This window comes from Hylobates moloch, unplaced genomic scaffold, assembly GCF_009828535.3.
Source record: "Hylobates moloch isolate HMO894 unplaced genomic scaffold, HMol_V3 SCAFFOLD_7, whole genome shotgun sequence".
Taxonomy (NCBI): domain Eukaryota; kingdom Metazoa; phylum Chordata; class Mammalia; order Primates; family Hylobatidae; genus Hylobates; species Hylobates moloch.
The window spans coordinates 57994156-58009628 of record NW_026652282.1 but is presented as its reverse complement, the minus strand read 5'-3'; the positions used below and the strand labels follow the sequence as shown (position 1 = coordinate 58009628).

At 36.4% G+C, this 15473-nt stretch overlaps 1 protein-coding gene across 1 annotated transcript in view; it reads left to right on the top strand.

The window, feature by feature from the left end:
* TEX11 (testis expressed 11) overlaps positions 1–15473 on the top strand; it is a 363344-nt gene that overhangs the window by 197345 nt on the left and 150526 nt on the right. Inside the window, exon 12 of the mRNA XM_058441322.1 lies at positions 4402–4539. Within this exon, the coding sequence (XP_058297305.1) occupies positions 4402–4539 (138 nt within the window). The remainder of the gene's footprint in view (positions 1–4401; positions 4540–15473) is intronic.

Sequence of the window (15473 nt, the reverse complement as noted above, 5' to 3'; positions counted from 1 at the left end):
GACCCCAGCGAAAAGGCAGAGATTGTCAAACTGGATAAAAGAGCAAGACCCAAGTTTATGTACTGCTTAAAAGAAATGTACTTTAAACATAAAGATACAAATTGGTTATAAACAAAAGCATCAGAAAAATATGAGACAAGATTGTTCTAAAATTTATATATAAAACAATGGAATGAAAAAGCCAAGATATATTATTAAAAAGTCAAAAAATAATAGATGCTGGCAAGGTTGTAGAGAAAAAGGAACACTTATACATGGTTGGTGGGAGTGTAAATTAGTTCAACCACTGTGGAAAGTAGTATGGCTATTTCTCAAAGAACTAAAAGCAGAACACCAATTGGCCCAGCAATCCCATTACTGGATATATACCCAGAGGAATAAAAAGCATTCTATCATAAAGACACATACATGCAAATGTTCATTGCAGCACTATTCACAATAGGAAAGACATGGACTCAACCTAAATGCCCATCAATGACAGACTGAATAAAGAAAATGTGGTACATATACACCATAGAATATTATGCAGCCATAAAAAGGAAAAGATCATGTCTTTTGCGGGAACATTGATGGAGCTGGAAGCTATCGTCCTGAGAAAACTAACACAGGATCAGAAAGCCAAATAATGCATATTTTCACTTATAAGTGGGAGCTAAATGATAAGAACTTATGAACACAAAGAAGGAAACAACAGACACTGGTGTCTACTTGAGGGTGGAGGATGGGAGGAGGGAGAGGAGCAGAAAAGATAACCATTGGGTACTAGGCTTAATATCTGGGTGATGCAATAATATGTACAACAACCCCCTGTGACATGTGTTTACCTATGTAACAAACCTTCACATGTACCCCTAAACCTAAAATAAAAATTATAAAAAGAAAATAGCCAAAACAATCCTGAGAGAGAATAGAACAGAAAGAATTACCCTATTCAATTTCAACACTTTTAATACAGCTACAGTAATCTAGACTGTGTGGTATCATTAGAGAGATAGAACCATAGATCAATGGAACAGAATGGAAAACCAAAAAATAATCCCACATAAATATGTTCAACTGATTTTTGAGAAAGCACAAAAGTAATTCAATGGAAAAAGATGGTGTTTTCAACTAATGGTGCTGGAGAAATTGGACATCCATAGAAAAAAATAACCCGTGACCTTAACTTCACACTTTATACAAAAATTAAATAGATTATAAAATTAGATGTAAAATGTGGAACTATAAAACTTTTATAAAAATACATAGAAGAAAATCTTTAGGATCTAGGCCAGGCCATGTGCAGCCTATTCCCTGCATGAACTGCATCTGATATGTGACTAAAGACAAGCATGTTAAGAAGTTTATCATTCAAAATATAGTAGAAAGCCAAGTGTGGTGGCTCATGCCTGTAATCCCAGTGCTTTGAGAGGCTGAGGCGGGAGGATTGCTCTAGCCTGGGAGTTTGGGACCAACCAGCCTGGGCAATATAGAGGAGCACCATCTCTACAAAAATAAAAAATTTAGCCAGGTGTGGTAGCATGCACCTGTAGTCCCAGCTACTCAGGAGGCTGAGGCAGGAGGATCTTTTGAGCCCAGGAGTTTAAGGCTGCAGTGAGCTGTGATCATGCCACTTCACTCCAGCCTGGGTCACAGAGCAAGATCCTGTCTCTAAAACTAAAAACAAAGAAAACAACAAAACATAGTAGAGGCCACAGCTATCAGGGACATATCTGAAGCCAGTGTCTTTGATGTCTATGTGCTTCTCAAGCTGTTTGTGAAGCTACATTACTGCATGAGTTGCACCATTCATAGCAAGGTAGTCCAGAATCAATCTCGTGAAGCCAGTAAGGACCAAACACCCCAACCCTGATTTAGACCTGTGGGTGCTGCCCACCAACCTCCACCAAAGCCTACATATGGAGCTGAGTCCTTAAGGACTGAAAAAAAAGCTATCCTCTGAAGAAAATAAAGCGAAAATTATACTTAAAAAAAAAGAGATCCTGTTTAATGGATGAAAAATGCTAGAGACTGGGAGAAAAATTTTCAAACCATGTATACAATGATGGGCTAGTAGCTAAAACATAAAAAGAACTCTCTAAACTCAACGTACAAAGAAAAACAATTCAAAAATTAGCAAAGGATATGAACAGACATTTCACCAAAAAGGGATATATGCATGACAATAAGCACACAAAAAAGGATGACTTATGAGTCATTAGGGAAATGCAAATGAAAACCCCAAGGAGATACCAATACATGATTCTTAGAATAGCCAAAATGGAAAAGATTAACCATACCAAACGCTGATGAAGATGTTGAGGAACTGGAACTTCATGGTGGAAATATAAGATAGTACAAACGGTTTGGAAAATAGTTTGGCAGTTTTCTAAAATGTTAAACTTGCCCCTACCATGTGATCCAGCCATTTCAATCCTATGCATGTACTCAAGAGAAAAGGAATTATTTATCCATACAAAAACTTGCATGTAAAAGCTGATAGCAGCTTTATTTGTAATAGTTAAAAACTGGAAACAGCCAAATGTCCATCAACAAGTGAGTGGATAAACAAACTGGTATATCCTTCAATGAAATACTACTCAGCAATGAAAAGGAATGAACTATTGATAGATGCAATAATGGGGATAAATCTAGAAACTGTTTTGCTGAGTGAAAGGGGCCAGGCAAAAAAGTATTAATACATATTAGATGATTCAATTGTATAAAAGTCTATAAAATAAAAATTAATAGTTATAGAAAGTTATAGAAAGCACATCCATAACTGCTTGGGGGATGAGAGACCAGAATGAGCTGGACTGAGGGATTACAAAGAAAAATTGGTTGTGATGGATGTGTTCACTCCCTTGACTGTGTTGATGGTTTTAGCTATGTGTGTGTATATATATATACATATATATGTGTATATATGTGTGTATATATATACACGTATATATGTATATACGTGTATATATGTATATATATACACGTATATACATATATACGTGTATATATGTATATATGCACATATATATGTGTATATACGTGTACATATATGTATATATATCAAAACAATTGTACAGTTTAAATATGCATGGTGTTTTGTATGTCATTTGTACCTCAATAAAACTGTTTTCCAAAAAATGTTATGGTAGGTTTTATAGGAAAAAGACATGAAGAGAAAAAAGGGAACAAAGTCTGAGAAACAAAGAATTAGACCCAAGAGAAGGAAAGAGAATCCCTTATAGGAGCATGTAGAAACCTAGGTCTTATGGTTAGGTACCACAAGATGGAATGATATTCGTATTCTCTTTTAGAAGGCCTTTATTTATTTTTTTACTGAATAGGTGAAGAACTACTTCAGAATTCCCATTCTTCTATTGATTCTTTTTCTTTCCTCTAATTTTCCAGTCTTGCTGAATAATTTTCTTAAAACATCCACTTCCAACACTGGAGAGGAATGTAATCTTGTTTCTAATTGACTATTTCTAATATGACATATTTCTAATCTACTATGACTAATGTAATAGTCAAAGGCAGTGTTTTACCTATTCAGCACAATTGTTTCTAGTTGAAGAGGGTGTTTTCTTCCTTGAAGGTCCTAATGGCTCCTATTCTTAATTGAAAAATATGAAGCTTCTTGATAGGGTACGAGGGAGTCATTTACCTTACCTTGGTTTATAAGCAGTCTCAGTTTTCTTAGATTAAGATCCAGGTTATTTCTATAAGATTTTCCCTAGCTAGCTTCTTACCATTGAAAATTTTAAATTTACTGAAGAGAAAAATGTATTTTTGTATACAAATACAGCAGCATCAATTACAATAGTAAAAACCCTGCAAATTCACTAAATAGCTAACATTAAGAAAGTCATTATATACTTGATTAAATGTTATGTATCTCTTAAAATTGATTACTGTGAAGACTACATAGCAACATAGATTAATATGTACAAAACAAAATTAAATTGAAAGAATAGAACATGAAATTCTATATAAGCTATGATTACAACTAGGTAAATATACAAAAGAATAAAGTTAAAATTGAACATAGATAAATGAAAATAGCTGCATTAGCATGGTGAATTAGGGGTGTTCTCTTTTAAAATTTTTATCGTTGTTGTTTTAATAACTTCTAAAATAGATTTTAAGTTTTCTGGGGTGGTTTACTTCACTCTTAGACTCTTCATCCTATTTGTGAAATTTCTAATGTGTAGGAAAAAGAAAGAATACTGATTGCCACTTTATCTAAAACCTATGTTGACCAAGACTAATAATAAAATGCACTTAGAACCCAATATAAAGGATATTGTGTTTTGGTTGCCTAAAAAATAAACCAACAGCATCTTTTATTTGTTTCTAGAGGTGACTTGGGAAAGATAGGGTAGCGACATCGCTGTGATTTTGTTGTTTCTTTTTAAACTTTAGGTACAAAATTACACTGATGCCCTACAATGGTACTATTATTCTCTGAGGTTTTATTCACCTGTTGAAATGGATCTGGACTTCGCCAAGCTGCAGAGGAACATGGCTTGCTGTTACCTGAGTTTGCAACAATTTGATAAGGTCCTTTGATTTATCTATTTTCAGAGGTAGCAAATGTTCTTATGTGCAGTGGCAGAGAGATAGATGCCATGCTGTGACTTCTTGGCTGTTAGTTTAGGATGTCTGAGAGTTCCCTCATATAGAACAAGGTCAAATTGACATTTTCTTGATTTGCACACTGTAAACATTGAGTGAAACTTCCCAAAGAAAGAGAGAATTTGGAATACCATTAATTCTATTACTTACCCTTTATTTTTCACACCTATTCTGAAAGGTAATATATCATTGGAACTCCTGAACAAAGTTATCTGCTACTAACCATCTGTAATATTGTCCTTCGCAGCAAACTAAATTTTGAAGTACACACTTTTGTCAAGCATTCATTGAGACCAAATACTTGAATGAAGTGGCCATTCTTTCACTTTCTAGGTTGTTATCTCTTGCCTTTCCAACCACCCTAGAAAATGTTCTTTAACTGATTTCTTATCAGGACAAAATTCTAGAAGGTAAAGAAGATAAAAGCTTGTTTAAAGATAGAACGGAAATACTTTCCAAAGCAATTAGGACATTTCTTCCTTTGGGTATCATATGGTATGCACATAATGAGGGGTATTCGCTCTTAGAAGGACAAAGAACTAGAAGGGCAAGTGTGGACCCAAATGAAATATAAAGGTTTTTGTTGCCTTTCAAGTTTTAATGACAGGTCTAACCTTTGTTCACCTAGGTGATTAAGGGTAGTGATTCCAGATGTTTTCTTTGAAGGTTTATTTTTGAAGAATTGTTTATCTGACTTAAGTACTTTAGATTTTCTTTCAAGAAAATATTTGCTATTTAGTTTATATGTTATAAATTCGCAGCCCTGGAAGAGAACTTGAAATGTTACTTAATTCATCATAGTGTTGCACAGGCTAGCATTTAACTGTTTCAGAAAATAGTTACCTACAGTTTAAGATCTAAAAGGAAGATGATCATGTAGATTTTGTTACCTAATTCTGCACAGGACAGCACTATTTCAGAAAGGTAGTTGCCTACTGTTTACTTAAAGACCAATAAAGGAGGCAATCACAGAGCTTTTATAACTTCCTTGATTTATGACACAGTGAGCCAGGCAGCTTGGGAAGGACCTCTGTCTGGATGTAGACATGCTAGTTGGGGAATGGGTGCATTTGCAGGCCAAGGGAGGATATCTAATCAGCCAGTCAGGAAAGAAAGAAAAAACACAGTGCCAGACATTATGCTAGGCTCTGAGGTTACAGAGATGAACAAAGTATAGTTGCCTTCAACTCACCCAAGCAGCTGACATCATGGTATCCTAATGGGCAGATAAGCAGAGCATGGCAATGAGAGAAATCTAAATGTTGGAAATAGTCTGTAAGTCAGGCACACAGGTGGTTGGCATCACACAAACATAACAGCAGGGAACAGGGTTTCAATCACAGATATTTGGACTCTGAGACAGTACACAAATCTTTGAGGAATAGGAGTATGTGCAGACATACTAGAAAGAGCAAAGTAGATCTCCAAACCTAAAGGGACCAGGATATGAGGCTGTTTTTAAGAGCAGAGCCTCTGCATAGGGAGCCAAACTGGGAAGCAATGACCAGAAGAGGAATACAAGTTGACTAGATACAGTTTTCTGAGACTTAAGCAATGCTACTTACATCTCTTCTAATGTCAAGTTTGGTCCTAGAGCCTAGTATAGCACTGAGTTTATAATTGGAAATTCAAATGGTATTAATAGTGAGGTTAGGAAGAATAGGAGAACAGTAAACCAGGTGTATTTTAATGGTGTGTACTCAATATGTAACTGTATCATTTGTGGCCAGATTAGTGGTGAAGCCAAAGGATATTTTGAATATATTCAAGGTAACTTTGTTGATTACTGTTAGTGTATTTCTCCATTTCATCCTTCTTGTCTTGAATTTAGCAGACATTGATTGGATACCCTCCATATGCAATGAATATCCTCTTATGCACTAGGACAGACAGAAAGGTGAAAAAAATACACAATCCATCATATTTTAATAATCCCACCTTGCCAGTGTCTAACCTTTGTTAACTTTCATTGTCTTTCTTCACTCCTTCCTTTGAGCTGCTTGAGCATTGTTGGGAAAATTTATGAAACCATGTTTATTGGATTTGCTAAAATTTCATGATTTTTCAGCTAGGTAGTCAATAATATTGACTCTTGTTGAGTTTTTATCACATTCCCCACAGTGATAATTCCAAAACATTTTTTTCTGTCCTTAAGTACCCATGCTTTCTCCTTTGTTGTAGCAAAAGACCTTATCGTGTGATTTGCTGAGCTTGTAGCCACTGACATGAACTTCATCAATTTCTCACCTCTTCACCCATCCTTTCTTTTCTCTTACCTATGAGAAAGAAGTAACTTTGTCTGGGGACCTTACTCTACAGATCTCAACCCTAGCTGTTTAATCATTCTCTACTGTTTCTTTTTTCTTTTTTCTTTTTTCTTTTTTTTTTTTTTTTTTTGAGACAGAGTCTCACTCTTGTCGCCCAGGCTGGAGTGCAATGGTGCTATCTCAGCTCACTGCAACCTCTGCCTCCTGAGCTCAAGCAGTTCTCCTGTCTCAGCCTCCTGAGTAGCTGGGATTACAGGCATGGGCCACCAAGCCTGGGTAATTTTTTATATTTTTAGTAGAGACAGGGTTTCACCTTTTTGGCCAGGCTGGTCTCGAACTCTGACCTCATGATCTGCCTGCCTTGGCCTCCCAAAGTGCTGGGATTACAGGCGTGAGCCACCACGCCTGGCCTACTGTTTCTTTCTCCTGTCACTATAATTACCTTGAAGTCTTCTTTATCCAAAAACCTTCCTTCACCTTTGTAATCCTCCTCAAACTTCAGTTCTGTGTCCTTCTTTTTGTTGCCAAACTTTCTAATCCAATTTTTTATTGTTCATTCATTCAAAAATATTTATTTATTGTCTCCTATGTGTTAAGTACTGTTCTAGGCATTGGGGATATAGTAATGAATAAAATATATAAAAACCTTTATCCACATGGACAAATACTGCTGTCCCCATTATTTTCCACTAGGAGAAGCAAACAATAAAAAGATAAATAAGTATTATGTTATATTATAGGGGTCAACAAACTTTCTGTAAAGAACCACAGTAAATATTTTAGGTTTTGCAGGCCATACAGTCTGTGCTGAAACTAATCAACTCTGTTGTTGTGCCTTGAAAATAGCCATAGACAGTATGTAATCAAATTGGTGTGGCTGTGTTCCAATAAAACTATGTTTTGGAATACTGAAATTTGAATTTCATGTAATTTTCATGTGTCATAAAATATTCTTTTGATTTATTTCAGTCACTTAAAATGTAAAATTGTTCTAACTTATGAACTGTACAAAAAATATGGTGGGCCAGATTTTGCCCAAAGGCTATAGTTTGTTGACTCCTGGTATATTAAATATTGATAAGTGCTAAGGAGAAAACTAAGCAGGAAAGGGTGATATTAAATGTTTTGGAGGAGGGTGAACGGTTGAACTTTTAGATAGGGTGGTCAGGGAAGTCCTCACTGAGAAGATTGTTTTTAAGTAGAGACCTGAGGAAAAAGAGCATTCCAGATGGAGGGAATAACAACTGCAAAGGCCCTAGGGTATTTAAAGAATGGCAAAGAGACCTTTGTGGCTGGAGCCGAGGGAACATTAGGGGAATTAGGAGATGTGATCAGGGAAGTAGTGGTGTCTTAGTCTGTTTCGTGTTGGTATAACAGAATACCTAAGACTGAGTAATTTATAAAGAAAATAGGTTTATTTAAGCTCATGATTCTGCAGGCTGGGAAGTTCAAGGGCCATGGTGCTGGCATTTGCTTGGCTTCTGGTGAGGGCTTTTGTGCTGGATCAAAACATAGCAGAAAGTCAAAGCAAAGTAGACTCATGCCAGGAGACATAATCCAAGGGGCTTCCTGGCTTTATAACAACCTACTTTCATGGAAACGGTTTCTGTTTTATTTCCTTGTATACTATGTTTGTCCCCAACTGGAGTACTTGCTGCTTCCTAGCCATGATCTATGTTTTCTACCTCAGTATCTTTTTTCATGCTTCTTCATTGCAAATTACCTCTCTCCTGCATCCCTAAAATTCCCTTTTCAAAGCCTGGCTTAAAATTCCCTTTTTCAAAGCCTAACTCTTAATGACATTCTTAGCTTCCTGAAGAAATTTCCTTGTCTTGCCTTTCCTCCAAGACTTTGTAACAGTTCTGTTTATCCCTAGATACTTGTTTTCTCATTATATTTTAGTTATTTCTATACCTGCCTTAGTCATCTATTGGACTGTCAGTGACCTCCTTGAGGACAGAGACCATATCTTATCTTTATTTGCCCTTGTACCCAGCATAGTGCCTAATGCATAGTAGATGGTCATTACATTAAAAATAGTTATAAAGACTCAATAAATACCTGTCAATCAACTTCCTCTGATATAGGAATTCCATTTCCTCATGCTATTTCTGTCCTTGCTACTATGCATAATTTGGAAATTAATAATGATTAAGATCTGTGAGTGCTCTTTGATTATCAGAGCTGAATGAGATTATACTATTAAAAATGATCCCACTATAACTTTCTCCAGCTCAGCTCTTTTCTCTTTTGAGGGTGAGAACACATTTTATTTTCATTTAAAATGAAATATTGAATCATAGGTCAGAAGTTAATTTGGGCAGGCCAAAGGAGTTGAGAAATAGATTCCCCTGAACTTTTAGTAGATTAGGTTACAGATTCATTAGCTCGCACACTTGGCAACATCTTTTTGAGATAACAATGCCAATTATAGATCATTTCTTTGGTTTGTTTTCTAAATTGTATAAATACAAAATTTTAAATTGCTATTATCCATTCAGATATCTTCAGTACTTTGCATGAGACAATATTAAACAATGTCGTTTCATAGATATCAACTCTGCCTTTGAGGTGTTTGTAGTGCCTTAAGCCCGGTATCCTGATTTTGCTATATTATTTTTGAGGATTTAAAAATGTTTGGTTTGTGCAAGTCATAGGCTTGAATGGATTAAGGATGAAGGAAATGAGCTTGGGTTCTAAATACAGAAGCAATTTATCACACCTTGATATAATGGGATTTTGCTGCAAACCATAATAAAACCTTAATGTTAGTTGACAGATGGATAATGACTTGTTTTGGTGATAGTCGGTGTAAGTTAATGGGAATGCACAATTGGGTACTCTTTAACTCAGTACAGAAGTCCCATCCTCAGCTTGCAACTGCAGTTTAGGTACATGAATATCATTAGTACTACTATAGTTTGATAAAACTGAACCACACTCTCAAATCACAGAATGGCCGTAAGACTTACAACAGCCACAAAGATGAGACTATTCATAGAATATTTATGTGACCTAAAGTGAAGACAGTTATGTCTCATGTGCTGGTTATATATTGTTTCTCTTTACCATATAAAGTTCAAAAAATCATGCCCTTCTATTATAGGACCAAAAATGAGCTTGGGACCAGCAGACATAAACTAGTGATATTCACTAGATGGCACTGTGGCCTCTGTACTTCATCAGCTTGTGCTTGACTGATTCTGAGGGGTTTTTTTGGTAATTCTTAGGTAGATGTACCTTTCCCACAAACGCATCTATATGGATGTAAAAAAAAAAAAAAAACCACTAAGGAAACATAAGATGAAGGTCAGCTGTGACTCATTTGATACAGCTATACTGTAAAATACCCTGATTGAGATTCCAAGTCAACAAATATTGAATGCCTAATCTGTGCCAAGCACTATAGAATAAGTAGAAGACATGATCTATTTTGTAAGTGAACCTAAAATATTAATGCGGAAACAATATTTACAAATATAAAATAATTAGAAAATAATAAAAGACTGTTCAATCACACATCATTGTGTGGTATATACCATATGAACTTAGAATAGGAATATATAGATGAGGACATTTGTGAATATTGATTGAATGTACATATGATGTGAAGCTGAAAAGAGTAATTGATTTGTTAGAAGATAGAGTCAGATCTGAAGGGACCTTAATGGGTTGAAATGATGAGCCTATTCTAGCAAGACGAAGACAAACAGGAAACAACAAAACATCCTATAATTGGATCCCCAAAACCAATTGTACAAGAACAAAATAGATAAAATATGGCTTTAACAGCAGCATATGTGAGTCACTTGGTACATTTTATTGACTATAAGCACTGCATAAGACAAAAATACTAAGAAAGTTTGCTCAAATTAGGTTGAATCAATAGAGATTTAATGTATAGAAGGAGAAAAAGTGGCAATCACCCTCTATTCTGCTCTGGTTAGAATATATCTGATGTACAGATTCAATCAAACACAGACTGAAAATATTCAGAAAAAAACAATTTAGAAAATAGCAATACAACATAGAAAATAATGCAAATATAAAACAATACAGTGTAACTACTATTTACAGAACATTTACGTTGCATTAGGTGTAAGTAATCTAGAGATTATTTAAAGTGTACAAGAGGATGTGTGTAGGTTATATGCACCTACTATAAGGAACTTGAGCATCTGCAGATTGTGATATCCGAGGGTGTCCTGGAACCAATCCTCTACAGATACAAGGGAACAACAGTATAGACAGCCCTTGACTTACAAGGGTTCGATTTAGGATTTATCAGTCTTATGATAGTATGAAAGCAATACTCATTCAATAAGCTCCTCAAGTTACCATGGGGTTATGTCTGGATAAATCCATCATAAGTTGAAAATGCACTTTCTACTTAGGATATTTTCAGTTTACCATGGGTTTATCAGGATGTAACCCCATCATTAGTTGAGGAGCATCTGTATTGTATTGGATTGAGGGGCACCACTTATGAAGGAGGATATTGACAAACCCAAGTGTGCCAAGAGGAAGGCACTGAGGATGGTGAGAGCACTAAAAACCATCTTATTTGAAGAATAAACGAAGTGTGGATGTTAAACTTGGGAAATGGAAGATTTACGAGAAACACAATAGCTTTCTTCCAATATTTGAATGGCTGCCAGGGGGTAAAGAAATTAAATTTATTTCATGAGTGCTTCCATGGGTGAGACCTACAAGGAGTGAGATTTTGGATTATCATAAGGAAACCCTTTCTTAATGATTTGGCGTACCAAAACACTGAAATGGATTTTCTTAAAATAGAGTGAATTCTCTCATCTTGAATATATTTAAGTAAAGACTGAATGACTTGGTATAAATGTTATAGAGGAGATTCAAGCATCAGAAGAATTTTTTGACTAAGAGAACTTTGAGGTATCTTCTGCCTGCATTTTTCTAAAGTATCAGTATAACCTGATAAAAGGTATTATAGTCAAAGAGGATTTTGTGGGGGACTAGGCTCATTAATCACTGAATTTTAAAACTAAAGGAACCCTTACAAGTCATTACTAATTTATTTTAAAATGAATTTATAAAAATATAATTTACATACAAAAATGCATTCATTTTAGGTATAGTTTGATAATTTTGACAACTTTATACCCCAAATTTACCGACTACCATGGTCTAGATATAGAAGACTTCCATTATCCCTAGAGATTTCCTTGTGTTCCTTCCCAGTCAATCCTCACCTCCATTCCCAGCCCCAGGCAGTGACTGGTATGCTTTCTATCACTATAGGTTAGATTTATCTTTCCTAGAGTTTCATATAAATGGAATTACATGGTATGTACTTTACCTTTTTTTTAAATCTGGCTTTCACTCAATTTTAGAATTTTAGAGAATCACCCTTGTTGTTGAATATATCAATAGTTTCTTTTTATTGCTGAATAGTAGTCAATTGTGCGGATATACCACAATTTGTTTATCCGTTCATCTGCTAATGGATATTTTGGTTGTTTTCAGTTTGAGGCTATTATGAATAAAGCTACTATGAACATTGAAGTACAGGTCTTTGTGTGGGTATTTGTTTTGGTTTCTCTTTGGAGAAACCAAAGTTTCTAGAAATGAAATTGCTGGGTCATATGATAAGTGTATTTTTGAGTTTATGAGAAACTGTCAAGCTGTTTTCCAAAGCAGCTGTACCATTATACATACATGCCAGCATACCAGCAATGAATGAGAATGCCAGTTCATCCACAGCCTTGTCAACATATGGCATTTCCAATCTTAAGTTTTAACTATTCTACTAGGTGTGTTATGGGTTTTAATTTAATGAAATCAAATTTATTATATTTTTCTTTTATGGTTTATGTCTTATTGTGTCTTATTTAAGAAATCTCTGCCTACATCAAAATGGCAAAAAAAATTCTCCTATGCTTCCTTTTAAAAATTTTATACTTTTAGCTTTTGTGTTTAGGTCTGTGATCTATCTTGAATTAAGTAAGTGTGTGTGTGTGTGTGTGTGTGTGTGTGAAATAGATCGTTTCATTTTTTTTTTTCCATATAGACATCATGTTGTTCAAGCACCAGTACTGAAAGACTATCCTCTCTCCATTGAATTGCCTTGGCACTTTTGTCAAAAATCAATTGGTCATAAGTGTTTGAATCTGTTTCTGGACTGTATTATATTTCATTGGTTCTAGATATCTATTCTTATGCTAATACAGCATTCTCTTGATCATTGTAGTTTTATAGTAAGTAGAAAACTTAAGCTGTGTAAATCCTTAACTTTGTTCCTTTTTGGAATCATTTTGACTATTCTAGGTTATCTATATTTTCATTTAAATGTTAAAATTAGCTTGTCAACTTCTACAAAAATGCCTGCTGAAATTTTGATAGAGATTGCATTGAATTTATAGATCAATTTGGAGAGAGTTAACATCTTAACAGTATTAATAAGTATTCCAATCCATTAATACAGCATAGATCTCTACTTATTTAGGTCTTCTTTAATTTCTCTCATCAATATTTTGTAGTTTTCAAGCATAAAAATCTTGTATATATTTTGTTAACTTTATCCTAAAGAATTTATGTTGTTGATGATATTGCAAATGATCTTGGTCTATTAATTTCAATTTCTATTAAATTCAATTTCTAATTGTTCATTGCTAACATACAGAAATTCAATTGATTTTTTTCAATTGTGGTAAAATATATATAACATAAAATTTACCATTGAAAGTGATTTACAGTTAACCATTTTAGTATACAGTTCAGTGGCATTAAGTACAGACACATTGTTGTAAATTCTTTTCTTTAAGAATGTTGGATATCGGCCCCCACTCTCTTCTGGCTTGTAGAGTTTCTGCCGAGAGATCAGCTGTTAGTCTGATGGGCTTCCCTTTGTGGGTAACCCGACCTTTCTCTCTGGCTGCCCTTAACATTTTTTCCTTCATTTCAACTTTGGCGAATCTGACAATTATGTGTCTTGGAGTTGCTCTTCTCGAGGAGTATCTTTGTGGCGTTCTCTGTATTTCCTGAATCTGAATGTTGGCCTGCCTTGCTAGATTGGGGAAGTTCTGGATAATATCCTGCAGAGTGTTTTCCAACTTGGTTCCATTCTCCCTGACACTTTCAGGTACACCAATCAGACATAGATTTGGTCTTTTCACATAGTCCCATATTTTTTGGAGGCTTCGTTCATTTCTTTTTACTCTTTTTTCTCTAAACTTCTCTTCTCGCTTCATTTCGTTCATTTGATCTTCCATCACTGATACCCTTTCTTCCAGTTGATCGAATCAGCTACTGAGGCTTGTGCATTCGTCACGTAGTTCTCGTGGCATGGTTTTCAGCCCCATCAGGTCCTTTAAGGACTTCTCTGCATTGGTTATTCTAGTTAGCCATTTATCTAATCTTTTTTCAAGGTTTTTAACTTCTTTGCCATGGATTTGAACATCCTCCTTTAGCTCAGGGTAGTTTGATTGTCTGAAGCCTTCTCTCAACTCGTCAAAGTCATTCTCTGTCCAGCTTTGTTCCATTGCTGATGAGGAGCTGCGTTCCTTTGGAGGAGGAGAGGCACTCTGATTTTTAGAATTTTCAGTTTTTCTGCTCTGTTTTTTCCCCATCTTTGTGGTTTTATCTACCTTTGGCCTTTGATAATGGTGACGTACAGATGAGGTTTTGCTGTGGATGTCCTTTCTGTTTGTTAGTTTTCCTTCTAACAGTCAGGACCCTCAGCTGCAGGTCTGCTGGAGTTTGCTGGAGGTCCACTCCAGACCCTGTTTGCCTGGGTATCAGCAGCGGAGGCTGCAGAACAGCAGATATTGGTGAACAGCAAATGTTGCTGCCTGATTGTTCCTCTGGAAGTTTTGTCTCAGAGGAGTACCCGGCTGTGTGAGGTGTCAGTCTGCCCCTACTTGGGGGTGCCTCCCAGTTAGGCTACTTGGGGGTCAGGGACCCACTTGAGGAGGCAGTCTGTCTATTCTCAGATCACCAGCTGCGTGCTGGGAGAACCACTACTCTCTTCAAAGCTGTCAGACAGGGACATTTAAGTCTGCAGAGGTTTCTGCTGCCTTTTGTTTGGCTATGCCCTGCGCCCAGAGGTAGAGTCTACAGAGGCAGGCAGGCCTCCTTGAGCTGCTGTGGGCTCCACCCAGTTCGAGCTTCCTGGCTGCTTTGTTTACCTACTCAAGCCTGGGCAATGGCAGGCACCCCTCCCCCAGCCTTGCTGCCACCTTGCAGTTTGATCTCAGACTGCTGTGCTAGCAATGAGCGAGGCTCCGTGGGCATAGGACCCTCTGAGCCAGGCATGGGATACAATCTCCTGGTGTGCCATTTGCTAAGACCCTTGGAAAAGCACAGTATTAGGGTGTGAGTGACCTGATTTTCCAGGTGCCGTCTGTTACCCCTTTCCTTGGCTAGGAAAGGGAATTCCCTGACCCCTTGTGCTTCCTGGGTGAGGCAATGCCTTGCCCTGCTTCGGCTCATGCTCGGTGCCCTGCACCCACTGTCGTGCACCCACTGTCTGACAATCCCCAGTGAGATGAACCCAGTACCTCAGTTGGAAATGCAGAAATCATTCGTCTTCTCTGTTGCTCACACTGGGAGCTGTAGACT